We start from the raw sequence: 24870 nt of genomic DNA on the forward strand, positions 1-24870 counted from the left end.
CCAAAGGAAATAGTTAAAAGTACCCAAAAGAATGCTTATTGTTCCTATAAATAGAAAGCTGTGAGTAAACTAAATGCTCACCAATTGTCTAAAGGAATTGTAATAATTTCCATAATGGTAGCCACTAAATTTATAATATATTTGAATATATAGGCATATAAATGGTTTGTCTATATAGATAACATATACTATATTAGTATATTATATTAATATATATTATACTTTACTTGCCTAAAATGAAAAGGAGTATTACAAAGTACTATGAGTTGTATAGCTCAGCTTTTTGTTTTTTTGGTTTTTTTTTTTTTTTTTTTTTTTGAGGTAGGGTCTCACTCTAGGCCAGGTTGACCTGGAATTCACTCTGTGGTGAATGAGTGTGGTCTCGAGCTTATGGCAATCCTCTTATCTCTGCCTTCCAAGTGCTGGGATTAAAGGTATGTACCACCACACCTGGCTCTCTATAGTCTCAGTTTTAAGAAAACTTTCTTTCATCTATATAAAAATAATCTGTAAGAACATATTTCAAAATATTGCTTAAGCTTTCTAAGTTTGTTTAAATTTTCTAAAGCCTTTAAAACAATTAACTGAGTGGGGGGGAAAAGCAGAAAAAAATAAGTAAGCAAAACAACCAGTGAACTATTTCTACTTTGGGTAACAAACAACTTGGCATTTTTTGTATAAGGGAAGGTAATATATAATAATGCCCAGTTTCCTCTGAACATGTATCAGAATGTGCTGTAAAGGTAAGGATATAGGATGAAAGTCACAGCTACTGCAAGTAAAATTGATTTAGAAAACACATACTCGTTATCATAGAAGTTGAAATAAATAAACAGAACTGATTCTTATACTATAAGAAGAAGTAATGTTTTGCTGAACTCAGTAGGCAATACTGTGAAGTTTTCCCAAAGATGTCCATCCACGTCCCAATTGCCCCATGTGCCTACATTACTTCACATGCAAAAGGCAAGACTATCTATCTATTGGTTATGTTAAAATAGGAGGGATTTGGGCTAGAGAGATGGCTTAATGGTTAAGGTGCTTGCCTACAAAGCCTCATGTTCAACTCTCCAGGTCCCACATAAGCCAGAGGCACAGTGATGCAAACGATCAAGGTTGCACAAGCCCACAAGGGGGCGCACGCATCTGGAGTTCCATTGTGGTGGCTGGAAACTCTGGCCAGCCAATTCTCTCTCTCTTTCTCTATCTCTCTCTCACACACTCACTCATTTACTCTCTCACATTAAAAAAAAAAAAGAAAGAAAGCAAGAAAAGAAAAGAAAAAGGCCAATCTGTTGGGCTTGCCTCAAAAAAAAAAAAAAAAAAAGGATTTAGGTGGATTACTAAGGTGGTCCAACCCAACAGTGGAAGAGGAAGAGAGAGACTTAGAAGCCTGGCAAGGATGGGATTCTTCTCTGGCTGGTGCTGAAATGGAGGAAGGAAGCTACAAAGTCTGGCTGGGAATGACCCTCTGACAGCCAGCAGCAGAGCAGGAACCTCCAGCCCCTGAATGTCAGGAGCAGCGTGAGCAGAACACAACTCCCCCTCGAGCCTTCGGAAAGGAACACATCCTGCCCAGCTGGATTTTAATGCGCCCTTCTAGCCTACGGAAGCCTGGGGTCAACTGTGCTACTGTAAATCACTAATTCTGTGATTGTTACAAGCAACTGGATACTAATACAATTAGCACAAAAACGGAGACAGCCCTCACGGAGCCAGGACACAGAAGTCAATGCACGCGTCTCTAAAATGACTGCTGGGCTGGAGAGATGGCATAGCGGTTAAGCGCTTGCCTGTGAAGCCTAAGGACCCCGGTTCGAGGCTCGGTTCCCCAGGTCCCACGTTAGCCAGATGCACAAGGGGGCGCACGCGTCTGGAGTTCGTTTGCAGAGGCTGGAAGCCCTGGCGCGCCCATTCTCTCTCTCCCCCTCTATCTGTCTTTCTCTCTGTGTCTGTCGCTCTCAATTAAATAAAATAAAAAAATAAAAATTTTAAAATGACTGCTGTCTCTCAGGCCTGGCCGCGGGACGCTCTGCCTGCTTGCAGGACATTGCTACATGTACTCAACAACTGACGTCGGTCAGCTCCAACTCTGTGAAGTGAGATTCTAGTGCCTTCCACAAACCTCAAGTATTCCGCTGTGATTCTCGGACACCGTCAGCTTTTATTTTTAATAATGTTTATTGTGTATGTATGTAACCCATGTGGTGGTGGCGTGCATGTGTATGTATATAGCCCATGGCACATATGGTGGTGGCATGAGTGCGTATGTGTGTGTGCAGATTCACTTGCCCCATGGTCTTGCACAGGCCAAAGGAGAATGTCCGCTGTCTTCCTCTATCACTCTTCCAATTGATTCCCTGAAACAGACCCTGTCACTTAACCTGAGCCAGGAGCTAGCTGCTGGCTGGAGAGAGAGAGAGAGAGAGAGAGTGTGTGTGTGTGTGTGTATGTGTGTGTGTGTGTGTGCACGCGCGCGTGTGCAACAATTGGCTATCCAGTGAGGACCAGAGATTCTCTGGTCCCCACTTCCCTCAGGACTGGGATTACAGGTGTGTGTGTCCACTCCCAGCTGCCGCTGCTCCCATGGGTGCTAGGGAATCAAACTCAAATTCAGCTGTGGCCTCAGGCCCTCTCAGACCCTTAGCTTGCGTTGCAGGCACCATGGCCTGCTGGCCTGTCTTCCCAGCCCCAGCAGTCCGCCTTATTTCTGACCTTTCATCCACAAGGCCAGGCAAGTGTGTAATCTCACTTCAGTTTCATCCCCTTACTTGGATCGTGCAGACTCTTTCTCATTGGCCCAGACAGACAACATCTTAGGTTTGTGAGTCGTGACACAGCTTCTAGTCTGCCTTTGTAGCATGATTCAGCCTTTCCAGTACATAAATGAATGGGGGGGGGGGTGTACCAATAAAACTTCGTTTACAAAAATGAGTGGTGGGCTGGCTTTGTCCCAGTGAAGATCATTGCTGACACTGGGTTCATGTAAGAAAAATACTCCAAAACACATTAGCGTGTTCCTCTGCCCAGCTGTGCTAGCTGGTAATGCATGCCACGTGCTTCAAGTTAGAGAGAAGTGGAGAACAAATGAGTAAGGATGATAGAGTCTTGTTTTGAAGGATTTATTACATGACTTGAGTGAATTATGATACCTTAAAAGAAACTATCTGGAGATAGTTGGTTGACTGATGGATGGATCACAGGTAGGAATAGAGAAGACTCTATGCTCTATGTTTGAAAGAAGCCCTCAGAAAGGGTCAATCATTTTTTTTAAATTTACTTTATTTATTTGAGAGAGAGAAAGAGGCAGATGAGAGAGAGAGAGAATGGGTCTGCCAGGGCCTTCAGCCACTGCAAGTGAACTCCACAAGCATGCATTACCCTGTACATCTGGCTTACATGGGTTCTGAGGAGTCGAACCTGGGACCTTTGGCTTTGCAGACAAGAACCTGAACTGCTAAGCCTTCCATCCCTCCAGCCCCTCAATCAATACTTTTTATGTTTAATTTTTATTTATTTATTTGAGAGAGAGAATGGGCATGTCAGGGCCTCTGGCCACTGCAAACAAACTCCAAACACATGCACTACCCTAGGCATCTGGATTATGTGGGTGCTTGGGAATCGAACTGGGGTCCCTAGGCTTTGCAGGCAAGCACCCAAACTGCTAAGTCATCTCTCCAGCCCCAGGATTGATCAATTGGAATAACAAGAAAAAATGTGTATGTGCCTATTGAATGCATTTAATAGGGTTGCTATAACAGTACCAGACACCAGCCAGACTGCTTACATACCAGAAATGTACTGTCTCACGGTCCTGGAGTCCTAGGAAGTCTAAGGTGAAGGTGTCAGCCAGACTGGCTCCTGGTGAGGGCTGTGACAGACTGCTTGATACCTCTGTCCTTGGGTCTGTTAGTTTGCTGGAAACCTCTGAGTTCCCTAGTTTTAGACATACATCCTTTTGCTCTCTGAATGTTCACATAGCAGTCTCTCGCATGGGTCCATCTCTGTGTCTAAATGTCACCTCTTTATAAGGCTATCAGTCATTGGTTTAGGACCTCCCCTAAAAGCTCACTTGAGCTTGAATACTTCTATGAAGATCATATCCCCAAATACGGCCACATTATACAGTCTTAGAGCTCAATACTCCAGCATACCTTCCTGGTAGGGACAGAATTTGATCCAAAACACCTTTGTTGACTAAATGGGACTGCAATAGAGTTGAAGCTTCCCATTTCCAAATGGTAACAGAGTCTATTAACTATAAAAAGTTGGAAAAGGCCAGGCATGGTGGCGCACGCCTTTAATCCCAGCACTTAGGAAGCACAGGTAGGAGGATTGCTGTAAATTCGAGGCCATCCTGAGACTACATAGTGAATTCCAGGTCAGCTTTTGCTACAGTGAGACCCTACCTTGAAAGAAAAAACAGTTGGAAAAGCGGATGACATAAAAATAAAGAGAGTTTGATTGAGAGAGGGAGGGGATAATAATGGAGAGTGGATTGTGAAGAGGAAAGTGAGGGAAGGGAGGGAACAATCATGGCTTATTGTCTATAATTATAGAAGTTGTCAATAATAATTGTCGGGCATGGTGGCGCACGCCTTTAATCCCAGCACTCAGGAGGCAGAGGTAGGTGGATTGCTGTGAGTTGAAGGCCACCCTGAGACTACATAGTGAATTCCAACTCAGCCTCAGCTAGAGTGATAACCTACCTCAAAAACAAAGAAGTTGTCAATAATAAAAATAAAAAAATAAAAAAGAGTTGGTCACATGCTCGAGTTAGAAGAAGCTTTTAAGACTACCTGCCTCCAGAATTCTAGATTGGAAAGACTCCTATTTTCACCCATGGAAATCATCTCCATTCCTGTGCATACTTGCTGCTAATGCCTTACAGCCCGAAGGACACAGCACAGTGTGCAGAGGTTTCTCAGTAAGTTCCCGGCTTTTCTACTTCAGTGACGTATACAGTAAGTGAAAGACAGGGGTCAGAAAAACAACCTCTCACATTTCTCTTGCCACAGGATCAACAATTGTCTGCCCTGGAGACAACTGAGAACTGCTGTCTGTTAACAGCGTACCCCAGAATCACCATTAGAGAGAGCACGGAGAAGACCCTGAAGGTTCACCATTCACTAAGAAACAGCAGATAAGAAATGCAGCCCAGGAAAGCTTTTCAGAGTTCACGGTTTAGAGACTTTCTGTTTGTTTGTTTTTTTGAGGTAGGGTCTCACTCTAACCCAGGCTGACCTGGATGGATGGAATTCACTATGTAGTCTCAGGGTGGCCGTGAACTCATGATGATCCTCCTACCTCTGCCTCCCGAGTGCTGGGATTAAAGGTGTGTGCCTCCATGCCCAGCTCTCTTTGAATTCTCTTTTCTGTCCTTTCCATGGTTTTTCCAGGCCCTCCATGTGGGCTCTCAAGCCATGTAGGTGTCTTTGCTTGGCTCTGCACTTCCCTAACTGTACTTCCCTCGAGAAACATAATCATTTAATAATTATCCTTCTCAGTCTTTTTTTAAAACTCAGTTCTTTGATTACAAGTAGACACGGACCTAGAGTTTAGGGTTCAAGGACTCTCCTGAACCCCTAGGACCCCACTACCTACTGGTGACTGTGGCAGGGCAAAACAAGGATAATCATTAAATTTGGAGAGGGAAGTGGGATATGGACACTTGCTGTTTTTCCACATGCCTGTCTTTGAAATTCCAGTGCTGCCCGGGACTCCTGCACAGACTTCCTGGGCTCTTCCCGGATCTGCGACCATTGAGTGGACTCAGAAGTCAGTGCTCTCCTGGCGGGAGCGACCCCCAGCCACACTTAGCAAAACTGTGCTCTGGAGCTTGGGGGCTGGTTCTGCCCAGCCGAGGGGGAGGGGCTTCTAGCACCCATTGCAAAACTGTATGTTTTATTATTACATATGTATATGACTATATGCATATATCTTTAAGGTAAGACTTCATTTTTTTCCCTCTAAAATTTACCTTACTTTTAAGGTTTTCCTCCTATCAACATTGTTTGGAATATTGATCTTATTTTCAGGAAGCCCTCCTCAACTAGCAATTGTAATTTGACCTTCATGTCCTCCAAGGGGCTGAAGTTGGTTCTTAGCATTAGCTCCTTTAATCCTTCAACTTGCTAGAAACCTACCTGATGGCCTTTTATCCATCACCACCACCCCACTTTTGCAAGCATGTCATGGAAATCTCCCAGAACGTCTTCTCCATGACAACCAGACACACAAGACATCCAGGGAAGAACTTGTTTTAGTAAGCCGTGGCACAAACACTATCATGGTCTGAAAGTTCATTGATCATCTGGCTAATTTTTTTTACAATAAATTGGCTCGTGATAGACATAAAGCTGATCATGTGTAATTTCCCAAAACACTCATTTTTTTTTTTTTTTTTACTTTTGAGAAAATTCAGAAACACTTCCATTTTCTTTCTCTCCTTCATACTCTGTAGGACTTTCCAGACTACGAAGGACAGAAGGCCAGAGGTGGTGACCGAGTGTACGTCCGCTGCTCGGCCGCGACAAGGTCCCCAAGGGATGTGAAGGCGGGCAGAGCCTCCCCTCCTCATCTGCAGTAGCCGAGTGTCCCTGCCTGGCTCGCTGTCACCGTACCTCTGCAGACACGAGAGCTGGTAGGACAGACGAAGAAAGGATGAGGGGAAAGCCATGCCTGGAACCAAGGCAGCTCGTCAGAGCCCTTGGCTGGGTCGGAAACACAGCAGGGACAAGTCAGACTGTTCTCGGAACCAGCGGCCACTTACTCCTTCAGCTGCCTGGTTAGCTTCACCACCTGGGAGGCCAGCGACATGCAGGTCTCCACCACCACCAGGTACCGGGAGCACAGCGTGTGCCCGCGCCGCTCAGCGCTCTGGGAGGGCTTTTCTCCGGCGTGGTTCTGCGTGGTGACATTCGCTCCGTACTCCACCAGGGTCTGTCAGAAAATGCACACACTTATGATGGTATCAGGACCTCCTTATAAATATTATTTTAAATTAATTAGAACAGATTCCCGAGGACAAAAGACATTATTTTTAAAATATTATTTATTTGTTTGCAAGCAGAAAGAGAGAAGAGCGTAACAGGGTCTCTTGTCACTGCAAAACGATGCCAGAGGCATGAGCCATGTTGTTCACCTGGCTTTGTTTACATGGGTATTGGAGAATCAAAACAGCACCATCAGGCTTTGCAAGCAAGCACCTTTAATGGTTGAACCATCTCTCCAGCCCCAAAAAGCATTATTTTTCAATGACTATAACAGACTTCCTTTAAACAATGTTCTTAAATGAGTATAACAGAATGGGGAGACTTTTTTTTCTTATTCAAAAGTCAGTGATCAGAATCCATGGTGCTTGATGGGGGAAACACCAGCTCAGAAAAAGAGAGTCACTAGTGACCTGCCAGTGGCTAGTGGCAGAGGCCTCCCTTCAGAGCCTGCTAGAGCAGACCTGAGCCAGGGCTACGCCCCGCTCACCTGTGCCTATCAGGGCTTAACAGGCGGAGAGGAGGTTGCTGCTTTCTCCAAAGTCATTTCTTTTCTGAGATGGGCAGCACAGTATTTGTGGTGTTTTGTTTCTTTTGAAGGTTAGGGTCCAAAGGAATCATTCCTAAAGGCAGAGTTGCCTGTAAGATGTGGGGACCGCAACTCTCTCTGTCTGCTCCTATTCACTCAGGCTTGGTTTTGGAGTCACGCTTGCTGACCTCTTGCTGTACCTGCCTGATCAGGAGTAAGAAGGGCTGGACAGAGATGGCATCTGGAGGGAGATGGCATCTAGAGAGAGATGGCGTCTGGAGAGAGATGGCATCTGGACAGAGATGGCATCTGGAGAGAGATGGCGTCTGGAGGGAGATGGCATCTAGAGAGAGATGGCGTCTGGAGGGAGATGGCATCTGGACAGAGATGGCATCTGGAGAGAGATGGCGTCTGGAGGGAGATGACATAGTTTGCGGGGAGGCTGAGAAGCAGCCCACATGCCTGTGTTGGGATTGCATGGACAATGTAGCGGGGCTTAGTGGGAACTTGTTTCCACCTGCATACCTCCTCACAAGGAGAGGGCTTTCCAGAAGCAGTGGCCATGGGGTATGTCACAGGCTGAAGGAATTGTTTGGGGGAAGGGGTGGCAAAGCTGGAGCCATGTTAAGTACTCATGAAGGGATCCCATAACATCCTCCAGCGTCTGCACCTCAAGGCTGCCATAGAGTTCTCTACCACTGACCACAGCCAGATGAAGCGTTGAAGGGATAAACGGGATTGAGGCTTTCAGCCACGTTAGAGTGAAGTTTAGCAGCCAAAGACAGCAACATTAGGGCATGTGGCTGACGAGTCATTAGGAGGGAGAGGGAGACTGGACGGCACATGGCTGAAATCAGTAATTGAAGAACACCAGAGCCATTGCCTATTTATTTCTTGATGTCATTAAAGTCTAGAGAAAGCTGTTACATGAATATTTATCATCCACTGCCATCTGATGCCTTCTTTGATAATATCGTGATGACACTGTTTGCCTCTGAGTTACTTTGGGACAATGACATGTTTTCTAGAAGCAGTGCTTGTGTTTAGCTTCTTAGGTTACTTAGGTTCAGCGGCCAGTAAAGAACTCGATTTTCCTTTTAGTTGATGAACACTCGCTGTGAAAGGTCAGTTCTCCCCAGAGCCACTTGCACCGAGCTCACGACTCCGCCAGCTGGGAGCTCCGGGGCTCGCAGAGACACTCGCTGTCAGCACGCACTCTTCTTCCTCCCCTTGACTCTGACCCCTGCAGTTTTCTTTCCACTGTTTTATTTCCTCAGTCCCCTCCTTACTCATAAGGTCACTTGCTTGTTCTCAGTCATCCTCTATTATTATTTTTTAATCTCACACCCAGACCCTCTTCCAAGCTTACACAAATTCCCACAGCCACAGTGTCCAGTGCCAAAAACATCATCCATGTGAAGTGGAATGACCAGTACCCTGGAAGGACAGACCACTTGTCTCCACGTACTTAAAAATAACTGAAATAGAGTCAGTGACCAACTGGATTTCTTTGGCTTTTTAGTCTCTTCTTAGCTGATAAAAAGTCTGTTTCAGAGTTGCTGAACATTATTTTGATAAGTTAGAAAAAGTATAATTTTCAATCTTCATTCAATTATCTTTTTTTCACAAAAAAGTCATGCCACTCCTTTAATCTTTCTGAAGATCCTGTTAAGAATTTAATGTATCTGATTTCTATAAGTTCTTATTTCCCTTTTAAAATTTTAAAATTTTTTGTTTATTTTTATTTATTTGAGAGCTACAGACAAACACAGACAGAATGGGTACATCAGGGCCTCCAGCCACTGCAAACGAACTCCAGATGCCTGCATCACCTTATGCATCTGGCTTATGTGGGTCCTGGGGAATTGAACTTCACCGGGGTCCTTTAGCTTCACAGGCAAGCACTTAACTGTTAAACCATCTCTCCAGCCTTCTTTTTTTTTTTAATGTTTTATTTTTATTTATTTATTTGAGACAGACAGAAAGAGGCAGAGAGAGGGTGAGAGAGAGACAGAGAGAAAGAATGTGCGTGCCAGAGCATTTAGCCACTGCAAATGAACTCCAGACACACGTGCCCCTTGTGCACCTGGCTTGTGTGGGTCCTGGGGAATCGGAACCGGGTCCTTTGGCTTTTCAGGCCAGTGCCTAAACCACTAAACCATCTATCCAGCAATATGCTCTTATTTCTCGCCACTGCTTTTAAAAGCTGGTACCTTGAATGAGAAGATGCCTGCCTTGCCAACACTAACAGCAAAAGTTCCGACACTCTGAAAACTTCCTCTTGAGTTAGCCCTCTAAGGAATAGTTCTGTGTGAGTAAATACTCTAGAGAGCTTTCTGGTGCTCTCTGCCTTTGTTTTCTTTAAACCCTTGTCTTATATTTTTGGTTTTGGCATATATTCTCCTGTTATTTCCCGAGTCCTTGTAACCTTCCTGGACAGCTAGTTCTCAATGTCCAGTGTTCCATTTCAGACACAATTTCCTCTTTCTTTCTGAATGCTTCACCCGGGAGCAATTCTCGTGTGGCTCAGGGCAGTGGGCACAACTTTCCCCCTTCTTCTGTGGCTCTGCTAACCAATCTTTTGACATCATTGCAAACAGAGAATAGGAGAATATTTAGAGGACAAGATGGGCTAGAAGCAGGGGCTGGACAACCAAGGACCGATCTACTCTGCCAAAGGCCCAAGAGAACCGGTTATGTAGCCCTGATAATTATCCCTGGGCCTTTAAAAGTTATTTCTGGTTGTGTGTATATCTATTGCATATGGCTCTCTCTTACTGTGATTTGGATGCTACTGCTTGTGAGCTCCCAGAGTTCCCTGGTTCCTTCCTCTTCTCACTGCTGTGGGAAGGTCAGGATTATAGATGAATATTACCACTCTGTGTGCAGTTTTACATGGGCGTGGAGGAGGCTCAATTTGGGTCTGCAGGCTTGCCAGCAAGCACCTTGAACCTCTGAGTTCTCTCCTAACCCTGGGCCTTATGAATATATTTGCAAAGCTCAGCTCTACTGTCAAAAAAGAAGAGTCTACTACTGTCTACACTGAAGGACTCTCACCCAGAAAATGTCTTGTTCCTCATAAGCCTAGATAGGAGAGATGTGCTAATGAGGGCAAAAATCCATTTGAGAAACTGAGAAATGTCCACATGGTGGTGTCCCTGCCCTCGTGAGGCCATGGGGCACTTATCACACACTGTCCTCAGCATGCAGCAATGTTGAGAGAACAGGAAAAGTCCCTTTCAACACTTTCCGACACTCATGGAGAAAGTTAGGGCTATTTTTGCCTACATTTGTGTGGAGTTTGGAGAATGGGTACATCATTTTAATTCCTCATTGTCTACTATAATACAAAAGCTGATTTTACACAAGAATTTTCTCCATGAGCAAATTCCTTTCTTCCTTCCTTCCTTCCTCTCTCCCTCCCTCCCTTCCTTCCCCACCTCTTCCTGTTTTGTTTCTCAACACACCCCTTCCTATTTGCAAAACAGCAAGGCTGTGCACCTGTATGCATCCAAGGTAGCCATGCTGTGAGGCCACGTGAACAGCGCTGTTGCCGTCCTGGTCCACCTCGTCCAGGGAGATGCCTTGTTCTTGCATGAACTGAAGAAGCCAGAGGAGAATCTTTTCCTATAAACAAAGGAATACCCATGATTAGTGGACTCTCATGCAGGAAAGTCAGTATGTAGAAGAAAACAACATTCTAAACAGTGAGTAGTACATCACACTAAGCTTACCATAGCAAAAGGAAATACCAATTTAGAATTAACTGAAATCCAGGACTCCTCTGAAATTAATGAAAGAGGACCACATGGAAGATTTTGAGTAGGAAGGCACCTAGGAAACACTCTTGTTTTCCTTACTCTCCAGAAAGGAAAACAAACTCACAGGAAGTTGAGTATTTCCTCCAAGTCACACCTCTAGACAAATCCAAAGTTCGAACTATAGACTCTAGGTCTTTTGATTCCAAGTCTTCCCGAGGCAATGCTGTTTCTTCTGTGTTTAAGCTGCACTGGAGACTCCAAGCATATTGTCATCAAGCCTTGAACTTGTGAGGTAACTAGTTTCTATTCAAATTCATAATCCCCCAACCATGTTACCTCTTTCCACGCAGACCACAGACTTAACAAAAAGAGTCAACATGGTAAATTGTCGAGGGCAAGATAATCTCACTGTAACAAAACTAGGAACCTCTTGTTCTTTTTTTTTTTTTTTTCTAACCAAATGTTAGTGACATTTTATAAGTAAAATTGTAGGGCTGGTAAAGTGCTTAAGCAAACATGAGGACCTAAGTTCAGATCCCCCAGACCCACATAAAAATCTTGGCATGATAGTGCACATCTGTAACCCCAGCATCAGGGAGGCAGAGAAGATAGAAGAACCCCTAGGGCTTGCTAGCTAGCTTGGCCAATTGAATCATGACTCTGGGTTCAGTGAGAGACCCTGTCTCCAGAAAATATGACACCTGACTTTGTCCTCTGGCCTCTATATGCACACATGAGCGCATGCACCCCCCACACACACATTGTCCACACACATGGAAACGCAAATACACACAGGCACACCACACACACACATGTGCAAATACACAGAAGCAAAGCTGTCTCTTTTTCCATGTTAAAGGGAGGGGACCAAAGACTCTGAACACAGACCTTCCAAAAACGAAGTCATAGAGTAAGTAGTCAGTATGTTTTGTCATAATCTGTTTGTATTTTACCCACAGTGTTTTGTGGTATTTTCATGTTATGCTTGGCTTTGGATGAAGCAGGGGGATGGGGTTTCACTGTTTTAAAATAGAAGAATTAAATATAAAGTTAAAAAAATATGAGAGTGGTAAAAACAACAGCATGAAGTTTAGTGGGTGGAATGTGACATTTTAAAAAGACGATTATGCATTTGAAATAGCTTTGAACTTTTTTTCATCTTAGCCTTTTAAAGGTTTGTGTTGTTTTTTTTTTTTAACTTGGTTATTTGCTTGGACTGGTCATGAACTTTTATACTTTTCTGGATTAAATTTTCCTTCATCTTCTGAACATGCCAATTAACCTGCTAAAGGAATGTTGGATAAAAACAGCCAACTCTTTCATGCCCCCCCAAACTGAGAAACAAGGCACTGCTTATAAAGATATCTGAGATGCAAGGGACAGGCTGAATATCTATCTGTTCCTTACTTTTTCCAAATGAGCAAGTAAGAGTAAGACCCCTAAAAAGAAAAAAAAAATAGGAAAATAGAATCAATGACAACAGCCGGCCAAGAATGCACCTTGGAGAGCAGGATGGGTGCTGGCTGAAGCCCAGAGACGTCGCAGAACTAGGGGAAGCCCTCCGGGCGCCCTGGAGGGTGGCGCAGAGCAGAAGGTGGAGGCCGAGGCTGGGAGCTGGAAGCTGGAGAAGGCTCCCTCAGCGGCCGGCCTGGAGAAAGCTGGAGCTCACGTGCGCATCAGAACAGGGAGCGTTTTCATGTGCCTGTGGTAATAAAACTACTTCCTTACCTTTCCCAGCTATTTTTATTTGGAAACAGAGGTTTGTACCAAGTAACCTTAAAAAAATTCAGTGAGCAGAAGTATGAAGCCCAAAGACATATGGCAATGCAGCGAATGCTGAGACATGGGAAGGTCCAAGAAGGCAGGCTGGGGGGAAGATGACCCACCATGTGCAGAATGAGGCTCCCCAATGGGTGATTTTCAAGCACGGGGTAACTTGGTTTGTTCCATGACATTCAATCATGGACTCTTTAAGCTGTGGACTGGAAGAGATTTGGGGGAACATCCAACTGTAACAACTTTATTTATCAGTCCGAAAACCAAGGAGGACTATTTCATGATTTTAACCAGATTCTTTATTTAGCAAGTAAGACTTAAAGGAGATTAAGATAATTTGAAATGTTTAGCTGTACCTTTTAGTCCTGTGCATTTTTTAATTTTGCACACTAAATTAAATATTATAATGGATTGTATATCTACTTAATGCAACACACCGTGCTATGTTAAAATTATGTATTTTGACTTTTAGTGATAGGATTATAGGCATTAGACTAGGAATTATCCTATTGTGGAAATGCAGGAGAATCTACAGTTCTTGACAAATGACCTCATAGGATGACCATTCAAAGCACTTGAAGTTTATGTGAGGAAAAAACAAAAGCTTCCCTGACTCCTAAGGGCATGGCAAGCTAAGGTCAACCTGAGTTGTTACAATAATCTGCCTTTTCTTCTTGTAATGGCAATTAGTGGTCTTACCCAATCAAATATAAAAAAACTTACGTCAAGTAAGAATTATCTTTACTTATTCAAAACACCATGAGATTTGCCCAGAACCTTAACTTTGGTTTTATATTTTCTGTAGGACAATTTTCTTTTATAAGAGAAGTAATTAGGAGTACTACTAAAAAAGTCTGTCTAGTTTATACCCCCACCAACACCCCCACATTCTCACAAGCATTTGTTGTCACTGAACTGATGTAGCCACTATGGAAATCAGTGTGGAGGTTTTTCAAAAACCTCAAAATAGATCTACCACACTACCACATGACCCAGCTGTAACATTCCTGGATGTATAGATCAACCACATGACCCAGGTGTAACACTCCTGGACTTATAAATCCACCATATGACCCATCTATAACATTCCTGGACAATCTACCACATGACGCAGCCAACACTCCTGGACGTATAGATCTACCACATGACCCAGCCATAACACTCCTGGATGTACAGATCCACCACATGACCCAGCCGTAACACTCCTGGACGTAGAGATCCACCACATGATGCAGCCATAACACTCCTGGATGTACAGATCCACCACATGACCCAGCCGTTACACTCCTGGATGTAGAGATCCACCACATGATGCAGCCATAACACACCTAGACGTACAGATCTACCACATGACCCAGCCATAACACTCCTGGATGATCGACCACATGAAACAGCCATAACACTCCTGGGCGTATAAATCTACCACATGACCCAGCTGTAACACTCCTGGACATAGAGATCCACCACATGATCCAGCCATAACACTCCTGGACATAGAGATCCACCACATGACCCAGCCGCAACACTCCTGGACAATCTACCACATGATGCAGCCATAACACTCCTGGACTTATAGATCCACCACATGACCCCGCTGTATCACTCCTGGATGTATAGATCCACCACATGACCCAGCTGTATCACTCCTGGATGTATAGATCCACCACATGACCCAGCTGTAACACTCCTGGATGTCCACCCTAAGGACTGCACTTTACTACAGAGATGCTTGTTTGAATATGTTTATTGCTGTTCTCCTCACAACAGCTAGGAAATGGAATCACCTTGGATGCCCAACGACTAATGAGTAGATGATAAGATGTGGTTTATATACAGTGGAAATTTATTCAACTGAAAAAAAAAAAAAGAAATTCACAGGAAAATGGATGGATTTAGGAAAAAAAATACCAAGTGAGGTGACTCAGGCTCAGAAAGACAAATGCCTCATGTCCTCTCTCATAGGTGAGTCCTAGCTTTGAATATTTAGATGTGTTTGTAAGCTGAAGTAAGAGTCGGTGCTAGAGGCCAGGAAGTTAGAATGAGGCTTGGAATGAGGAAAAGCCGAAAAGGGTTGGAGGAGGTAGAAAGTGGACAGGAAAGTAGATGGACAGAATGGAGGAGGCAAAAGGTCCCAGTGAGGCGGGGAAATGGAGGGAGGAGAGGAGGAGGAATATACACAACTAAAGACATTGTGCGCGCGTCATATAGAAACCTGCTTCTTCCTAAGTTGTTTAAAAATATATTTGAGAGAGAAAAATTTTGGGCAGAAGTATCCTGCTGGGGTAGAGAAAACTTGACCCTGAAACCATAGGTTGGTGCAGGCAAATTCTAGTGCCAAGGATGGACACCTCTGGTCCCCAGAGAGTTGCTGGGCAGAGAGGCCCATGAGGCCCCAAAACCATGTGGGCTACTGATTGCCAGTGATTTTAGTTATCCATTAGAACTAGGTGATAAGAACCTATTGCTAAGGACACCACATGCTGTGGCCCCAGGACACTGAAAACTCAGCCTGGATCTGAGCTGTCCGCCACCTCTGCCACTGGCGACCTGGCAGAGTGGTGGAAAGTGGCATGCAGGCTGCTGGGAGAGGACAGTGGTCCACAGTCATAACAAGCACGACTTCTGCAAAGCACACCATCAGGCGGCCAGGCGAGATGTGCCTCTGCGTGCAACAGAGGTACATAAGTTATGGGAGTAACCAACTTTCTGATTAGTGGGAGGGAATTCATGCCCAGTACTGTGAACAAAGTCAAAAGCCTGTGGCGGGCTGGGGAAATGGCATGGTGACTGGAGGTGCTTGCTTGCAAAGCCTGTCAACTGGGGTTCAATTCTCTAGTATCCACAGAAAACCATATGCACAAAGTGGGAAATGCATCTGGAGTTTTCTAGCAGCAAGAAGCTCTGGAAGGCTCATTCTCTCTCTCCTCTCTCTCTTCTCACAAAACAATAAATTTAAAAATACATTTTAAAAAACCCATGGCTTGGAAGGACATAGTCCTCAGAGGGAAGCTACCACTGTTCTTTGACTAGATGGATATACTGAGCCCATCAAACTATCTGCTTAATGTATATGCTTATGCCTATTGAGTAATGCTGTTCTCACTTTTGGTTAGAAAATTTTCTTTTTACAGATGGTGGTGAACACTGGGGAGACCCAAGGCTCCTCAAGATGATGAGACAAGAAGGAAGTCCATCTCCATCACACCTGCCAGGGCTCATGGAACACTACGCAGGATGTGCTGCTCTCTCCGCCGGCCAGAGAAGCTTCTCTGTGAAGAGGCTGGTAGACACTGGGGAGACTTAAACCCCATCAGAGCTGAAAACAACAGGCTGTTGATAGCTCGGCACCTCTACCATGCTCAGGGAATACTGTAAAAAAGGGGGCAAAAGGGATGTAAGAGCCACAGGGTGGGAAAGGAGTACTTTGGGGTATGTCTTCTGGACATGAACTGACTGGTGCATTCATGACCTCACAGTAGTTGTTGTTCCCCCACACGACCCGTACAATTCTCAGCCCATCAGCATTTTAACAGAGAGGATGTAGAAGGACAAAAGAAATGAGACATCAAGACAGAAGAAAGACTACTTGGAAAGAGGGTGCTCCATGGGATAGGGGTGGGGAAGGGGACAAAAGGGGATATTAGAATAGGAATACAATCAAATTACAGTAAATTCATGTATCAAAATTCTCAATAAAGTGTTAAAAATGTTAAGTTTTAAAAGGATTCTCTAACAATAATCCCGGTCTTCTAATAACCCACATTTCTGATTTCTAAGATGGATATGGAGAAGACTAATTCCTTTGGTTTTCACAAGCTCATCCATTCTCAGAGAGAGCCCCTGTGATGCTCACGTCTGTGAAGATGCCAAGTCCTACAATTAAGCATGATTTAGTTGACAAGTACCTCATAGGGAGAAGGGAATATACATGATGTTCTCCAGCTAAGAAGGCATGTATGGTGTACCTCTACTTACCTATCTACTCTGTCGTCTAGCTAGCTAGCTATTGGACTATTGAAAAGACCCCTCAAAGTATTGTCTGTCTGTCTGTCTGTCTATCTATTATCTATCATCATCTATCTATCATCAGTCTGTCCATCATCTATCTATCTATCTAAGCTACTTCCCCTCTTAGCCCTTCTCATTCTACTTCTACTCCCTACTCCCTGAGAGGAGAAAGTGTTAAAAAGACTATAATACCAGATTTTCATTTTCCTATAAATATTGCTTTCAGAGAACATGCAGTGCAGTAACATGGATGGAGAGGCCCAGCTACATTATCTCAGTGTCTAAGAGTACTTCTCCAGCTTATAGTTCATTAATTTATTCATATCATCTACCTTTTTTCTTCCTCTTCCTTCCTTCCTTCCTTTCTATCCATCCGTCCATCCATATAGCCTGCATCTACTAACTGAGAATTTCCTTCACATACTAATTTTCTCTCTGGGGATTTTCTGATATTTTGGTAACCTGTTTTAAATGTTGTGTTTTATGTGTTCCCAAAGGCAATGTGAGTTGTTTAAAGACACAATTAATGCATATAATTTATTAGATTTGCTGAACCAAGGCTAATAAAACTTTAAGTGAAGGGTATGTCCCAGTTTTGTTGCTGACATCAATGAAGTCTCCATGGCTTGTGGCACAGCCTTAAGGACTGAGCTCCATTGTGACCACAGGTCACCAAACTTAGGATGGCTTCAATTTTAACTTCGTTCTAGTTTTTCAATTGTAAGAAAAAAGGCCAGTAATAATTTCATAATGTCATTTCTTATAAAATAAATGAAGAACACAAAATGGTGAGATGTGAAAAAAGGTTCAGGTAAAATTTATTAAGTAGATCAAGGTCAAATTAATTCTTTGGCAAGTTTCTCTTATTTTATTTTATTTTATTTTTTTCTTAAAGGCATGTACCACTATGCCGGTCCTCTTGTCCCTTTTATTTTATTTATTTGTTTGAGAGAAAGAGAGAAAGAAAGGCAGATATACAGAGAGAGAGAGAGAGAAAGAGAGAGAGAGAGAGAGAGAGGGAGGGAGAGAATGAGTGCACCAGGGCCTCTAGCCACTGAAAGCAAACTCCAGACATGTGTGCCACATTGTGCATCTGGCTTATGTAGGTACTCGGGAATCATACCTGGGTCCTTTGGCTTTGCAGAAAGCACCTTAACCGCTAAGCCATCTCTCCAGCTTATGTTTTGTAATGAGATAAGCAAAAAATACTGATTAATAAAAGCAACAAATTGCAAATATCCAACTGTCACAACACTCAACATTTACCTACTGTGTGGTTTGGGCTGGGCAATACACTGTGTTCCCATTTTGTCTGCAGAACAGCCTCATGAGGAAGGTCCTATTGTACTCGCCACAAAAATGACACAAAGGTATAGGAGACTTCTTTTATTTCCTTGTCTTATTTTTCCTCTTCTGTCTCTTCCTTTTAATAAGTGGGTCCAAGGCCACTGGCCCAGTAGGACTAACAATAAACCTCAGACAGTTTAAGTCAGGGCCTGTTGTTGCTCATGACTGTTTTCTGTCTTCTGAGCATCAGTGTTCACAACACTCATTCTCCAGTGGCCCCTGGCTTTCCACGGCACGCTCCCTTTGTGCCCCTCAGATCAAAGAAACCACGGTTGCTGGCCTGTCATTCTGTAGGCTGTGGAGCTCTGAAGCCAGTGATACCTTCTCAAGATCAGTGCTTGGAGTGTAGACAGATGCTCACAATAGTCTAAGGTGTCTCTGTGAGCTGTGGTGATGCACATCTGAAATCCTGGCTCTCAGGAGGCCAAGGCAGAAAGATCCCATGTTCCAAACCAGCCTAGGCTTCATAGCAAGATTCTGTCTCAAAAAGCCAAATCAAACCACACCAAACCAAACAAAAAATTTTCGCCTACTCTGTTCATCTATAACAAAACATTCAGACTGCTCATTTCTGCTTCATGACTGCGAAGCAACAGTCAACAAAACAATAAAATCCAGACGGTTTTTAAAGAAAACTATAGAACAACAGAGAAGTAGAAGTGTGTGCCTCGCACAGGCCCCATTGATGCCTATGACCAGTCATTCACAGGCACCAGCCACCCTTTCCTTGTCTCAAGAGGAGGCCTTGGGCTGGAGAGATGGCTTAGCGGTTAAGCGCTTGCCTGTGAAGCCTAAGGACCCTGACTCGAGGCTCCATTCCCCAGAACCCATGTTAGCCAGATGCACAAGGGGGCGCACGCGTCTGGAGTTTGTTTGCAGTGGCTGAAAGCCCTGGCGTCCCCATTCTCTCCCTCCCTCCCTCTCTCTCTCTCTCTCTCTCTCTCTCTCTCTCTCTTTCTCTCTCCCTCTTTCTCTATCACTTATAAATAAATAAATAAATAAATAAATAAATAAATAAATAAATAAATAAATAAAAAGAGGAGGCCTTGACGAATCACCAGGGCAAATATTTCAAATGAAGAAGCATGCAGTGCAGGCAAAGGTGCTCGTTGCTAAGATGTAGGGTTGCTGTTTTCTGTTTGTAGAAAAATGTGTTGGTCAAAAGCTCTATAAATGATTCAGGAACAAAGGAATCACAGATTTGATGTTGACTGGCACACACAGAGTCCACTGGGAGAAGGACCAACACAGGACAGGCTGACCACCCCCAGAGCAGCTGCGTGCGGGAGACCTCTTGGGAGAGTCTAGGCGAGACAACTGCCCCTTGGCATTTGAATGAAACAGCCCAAAAGTTCCATAGGCAGTGGCTTTGAGTCAACACAGTTTTGTCTCAATTGTTCTCCCAGCGCTGCCCCTCTCTAGGGAGGCAAAGCGGCCTTCGATGGACACCCTGGCTTGTTCAAATCTCCCTGCGGCTTTCACGGTAATGGGTCCCAGGCTCGTTCTGCAAGGTACGATCAGACGATGGGATAATTGCACCCTCTGAGACTTCAAGTGTCAAGATGAGGCAGATCAATAATCCCTTTCACCCAAAGATCTATCGCCTTAGAAGTCTACTAAAAACTGCCAGCTACCCTGAGATACTGGAGCCTTTAAAGGTAATTTTTACAAGAAAAAGGACACAGATTTGGAGTCCAATGGAGCCCGTTCTTCATGAATCTATAGGAAGGGCAGAGGGCAACTAAAATAAACCAAAAGAGGAATTTCTTTGGTACTCTCCTTTCCAGAGATATTTACTGAAGAAACATCACCAGAGCACAAGCAAATGCCTGCTTGATGGGGGAAAACTTGCAGATCCTGAATCCATTAGAGAGCTGTGCAGTAAGTCTTCCTTGTGAAAATATTAGCCTTGTCACAGATCCAAGCTGAGCAGCTCTGCAGGTTAATCTGTTGCATAAGTAGCTTCGGTGGACGGACAGCACCCGCAGATCTAAGAGGTGCCTAAGAACGCTCTCCTGGCAAACGCTGGGCTGCCCCCTTCAGAGCTGCATTTTAGGTCGGGGAAAAAAATGCTTGTCAGCTTGAAATAGCCTCAGGACTGATACTAGCATGAAGCAAATGTTTGATAACGCTCTTCAAATAGGTTGTTGATTTGCATATGTTCCTATAATTCAGCTATAAGTAAAGTAACCGTCACCAGCCAGGCTCACCAAAGGCATTTTCTTTTGTTCTATCCCTACAGCTCAAACGATGAGAAACCTGCTGTGAGAGTTGAATACTACAACAAAAAATGGCATAAATAAGCGACATTTCTGAAAGACAAAGAATGCTTAAGGCTCAATCACTTACTGAGGCTCCAACAGGCCCCGCCCCCCCAAATCCTTTCTTCCTTTCCTGTAGCAGCATCCACATGATGATGTTCCTAACTGAACACCCTGCTTAGGCTTGAGGAAGCAAATGAAATCAAGGAAGCAAAGCTATTATTTACACAGTTTAGTAAAATTGTTTAACGGCAAAAAAAAAAAAATACCTATGAAGCTTAGCACTGATCAAATTCTTGTAATCATTTGAAAAATGTCTATTGTCTCCTTTCCAGTAAAAGCACAAAATGGCATCCTTAGTAAAGAGCTGGCAGTCGCCGTTGCTTGTCTTTAAGACGCTGAGTTGGGACTGCTGAGTACAATGTCTAAAGAGGAAAGGACTCATATTTTAGAGATAGTAGCTTCTACAGCTTTTAAATATTCTTCCTACTTCTTGCTTTCATTTCATACATTTATACAGCTAGCTGCTCACTTCGGAGCCCTGTGGTACTCCAAATGCCACAATGTATTGCTAAAGAAAATTGCAAAAATATAAGTCATCTGTACAAATGATCTATGCAGATTTGGGCATAGCAGAGCCCGCCATGAAGTCACAGGACCTGCGGGAAATCTAGTCTTTGCCCTTAGTAGACTGTGTAAGCCATCTTACACGTGTAGATATAGAAGCCATCTATGCAATCTTCCTTATTCAGTCTCTTCATCTCTAGAAGGGGTGAAATCAATATCTCATAGAATTGTTTTGAGGGTCGGATAATGTACAGAGGCTCCAAAGGCAGAAACCTGGCGCACAAAGGAAACTACGTGTGTGCTTTACTTAGATCATTCAAAATAGGTATCTAGGGCTGGAGAGATAGCTTAGCAGTTGAGCGCTTGCCTGAGAAGCCTAAGGACCCCAGTTCAAGGCTTGATTCTCCAGGTCCCACGTAAGCCATATGCAGGAGGCACATGCATCTGGAGTCAGTTTGCAGTGGCTGGAGGCCCTGGAGCGTCCATTCTCTCTCTCTCTCTCTCTATCGGCCTCTTTCTGTCTATGTCTGTCACTCTCAAAGAAATGAACAAACAAATAAAAATTTTAAAAATATATGTATCTATACCTGTACCAAATGGAAGTTGATACAGAAGCAGCAAACATGATTCTTACAAAGAAAAATTGCTATGGGCTGGAGAGATGGCTTAGCGGTTAAGTGCTTGCCTGTGAAGCCTAAGGACCCCGGTTCGAGGCTCGCTTCCCCAGGTCCCACGTTAGCCAGATGCACAAGGGGGCGCACGCGTCTGGAGTTCGTTTGCAGAGGCTGGAAGCCCTGGCGCACCCATTCTCTCTCTCTCTCCCTCCCTCTGTCTTTCTCTCTGTGTCTGTTGCTCTCAAATAAATAAATAAATAAATAATTTAAAAAAAAAAAAGAAAGAAAAATTGCTATATTTTTCATGGTAGCACACACTTCTAATCCCAGCACTCTGGAGGCAGAGGTCGGAGGACAGTGAGCTTGAGGCCATCTAGTAGTGTGTGCTTCAGGCTAGTACATAGACTCTGTCTCAAATAAATAAATAAATAAATAAATAAATAAATAAATAAATAAATGCAACAACAAAAGGGAAGAAAGGCAGACTATGGCAATATTCCTCAGACTTTTTTTTTTTTTGAAAAATGTGATTGTCATGCTTGGAAAAGCACAGTCTCTCATTGACAACACAACAATTTACTGCTAGTAGGAAAGTCCGTGAAGCCAAACGGGATATGGTTATATGCATGAGAAGCAATTTTCTTTGCCACAAGAAAACTTGATTAAACCTATTTTCATACTGTGCTGACTTCCTTATTTGTAAAGACAGATTGGCATTGTGTGGTTTCGATGTTTTCAAAGATAATTTATAATCACCCCCTCAAAGGGAGATTGGGATTTAATGTGCCGGATTGTGGTCTGTGGACATCTATTAATAATGTTGGGATTTTCTAAGGTAGAAATTACTCGTACGAGTCATCTAGTTAGCATGCTGGTTCATCTTTGCTCCAATGGGACTTCCTTGATTAATGTCATAAAAATTTGCCTCTTAGCTTTGGGTTCAATAAATTATATCAATTTTCTTTTTGATAAATGTTTAACATATGCACTTAAACTAAAAGGCACTGACAGAATTTAAGTCACTTTTAATGCCACCCTACATGGCACTACCTGTAAAATGCTGTGCTGCAGCTTTTTCTAGTCTTGTTTTCTCTTCCATTTCTGCTTCTCCACCATTCAGAGTTGGTACTAAATTACAGTGACAGTTCTGTATCATATATTTTTATTTATTTATTTGTTATTTGAGAGAGATAATGGGCACACCAGGGCCTCCAGCCATGGCAAATGAACTCCAGACACATGTGCCCCCTTGTGCATCTGGCTAACATGGGTTCTGGGGAATTGAAATGGGGTCTTTTGGCTTTGTAGGCAAATGCTTTAACCACTAAGCTATCTCTCCAACCCATATATTCTAGTTAATACAAAGCAATTAACATTTCCTCACAAAATTCCACAATCCAAAAATATGGATATAATTTCATAATTTATCAATATCTTGGGACATTTAGGCTGTTTAAAACATGCCTTCTTTAAAAGATGTTACAGTGAATATCACTGTTTGCAAGTCTTGGGAGATATAGATATAGGGTTTTTCAAGGTACAGTCTCACTCTAGTTCAGGCTGACTTGGAATTCACTATGTAGTCTCAGAGTGGCCTCAAACTTTCAGCGATCCTCCTACCTCTGCCTCCCAAGTGCTGGGATTAAAGGTGTGAGCCACCGTGCCTGGCTGGATATATTTTTGATGATATGATTGCTAGAATCTGATGAACTAATAAGAAAGGCAGATCACGAGGCACATAAAGGAAGAGACGTACAGACTCCATACCTGGCCATAGCAGCCTGCGTAATGAATCAGGCTTGGGAAGTCCTTAGAACAACTCAGTTCTGCAATGGCTTCCGTTTCACTCACCATCCAGCGTACACACTCCAGCTGTCCATTCTAGATATAGAAAAGAACAGACAGAAATTCAATGTAGTTAGACTTGGAAATGGTCCCAAAGATACTAATTTTACTATGGGAAGATAAATGAATTTTGGCTTTTATACCTGGCCTGTATTTATTTGCAATTTAAAGATATTGCCTGTTTTGTTCTTAATTTGTGATTTTTGCTTCTAAATCAATTGCAGAATTTTAACCTGAATGCATTTTACTGATTTTAATCAGTTACTTTAATATCACCCTGTTGGGCTAGGGGTGTAATTGCGAGGTAGAATGCCTACATAGGCTCCGGGCACAACACACACTGTATTATCTCTTCTGATGTACCTCAAATGATTTCTTATCAACTACATGCATGAATGAATGAGATCGCTCTATTGAAGTGTCATATGCATGTAACATGTTCCATTTGTTAGTGTACAGTTGGATTATTTTTTAAATTATTTATTTATTTATTTGCAAGCAGAGAGAGAGAGAAAGAAGACAAAGAGAATGAGTGTGCCAGGGCCTCCAGCCACCACAAACAAACTCCAGACACAAGTGCCCCTCTGCCTATCTAGCTTACGTGGGTGCTGGAGAACTGAACGTGCTCATCGGGCTTTGCAGGCAAGCACCTTGACCACTGAGTCATCTCTCCGGTCCCCCCAGTTTCATTATTACTATTTTTAAATTTTTATTTATTTATTTATTTATTTATTTATTTATTTATTTATTTGAGAGCGACAGACACAGAGAGAAAGACAGATAGAGGGAGAGAGAGAGAATGGGCGCGCCAGGGCTTCCAGCCTCTGCAAACGAACTCCAGACGCGTGCGCCCCCTTGTGCATCTGGCTAACGTGGGACCTGGGGAACCGAGCCTTGAACCGGGGTCCTTAGGCTTCACAGGCAAGCGCTTAACCGCTAAGCCATCTCTCCAGCCCAGTTTCATTACTTTTGATTGGAGCTGCAACTCCATCACAACATTTCCATCACCCCAGAAGTGTTCTAATGCTCCTTAGCTCTCACGGCTCTCCTCTTTGCCCCTGAGCAACCACTGGTAAGCTCTGTCATAAGAGCTCAGCGCTGGCCACCTTTGTTCTGGCGTCTTTAATCCGCCTCTTGTACCCGGAGTCGTCCGTTTTCACTGCTGAGGCC

The 24870-nt window shown here is 43.5% G+C and overlaps 1 protein-coding gene across 8 annotated transcripts in view; it reads right to left on the reverse strand.

Moving 5' to 3' along the window:
• LOC101603740 (synuclein alpha interacting protein) overlaps positions 1-24870 on the reverse strand; it is a 169555-nt gene that overhangs the window by 12744 nt on the left and 131941 nt on the right. For all 8 annotated transcript variants that reach the window (XM_045130957.1, XM_045130951.1, XM_045130956.1 and 5 more), the window contains 3 exons: positions 23623-23736; positions 11023-11148; positions 6773-6942 (listed from right to left, as the gene is read on the reverse strand). In XM_045130957.1, the coding sequence (XP_044986892.1) occupies positions 6773-6942; positions 11023-11148; positions 23623-23736 (410 nt within the window). The remainder of the gene's footprint in view (positions 1-6772; positions 6943-11022; positions 11149-23622; positions 23737-24870) is intronic.

This window comes from Jaculus jaculus, chromosome 12 (genome assembly GCF_020740685.1).
Source record: "Jaculus jaculus isolate mJacJac1 chromosome 12, mJacJac1.mat.Y.cur, whole genome shotgun sequence".
Taxonomy (NCBI): Eukaryota; Metazoa; Chordata; class Mammalia; order Rodentia; family Dipodidae; genus Jaculus; species Jaculus jaculus.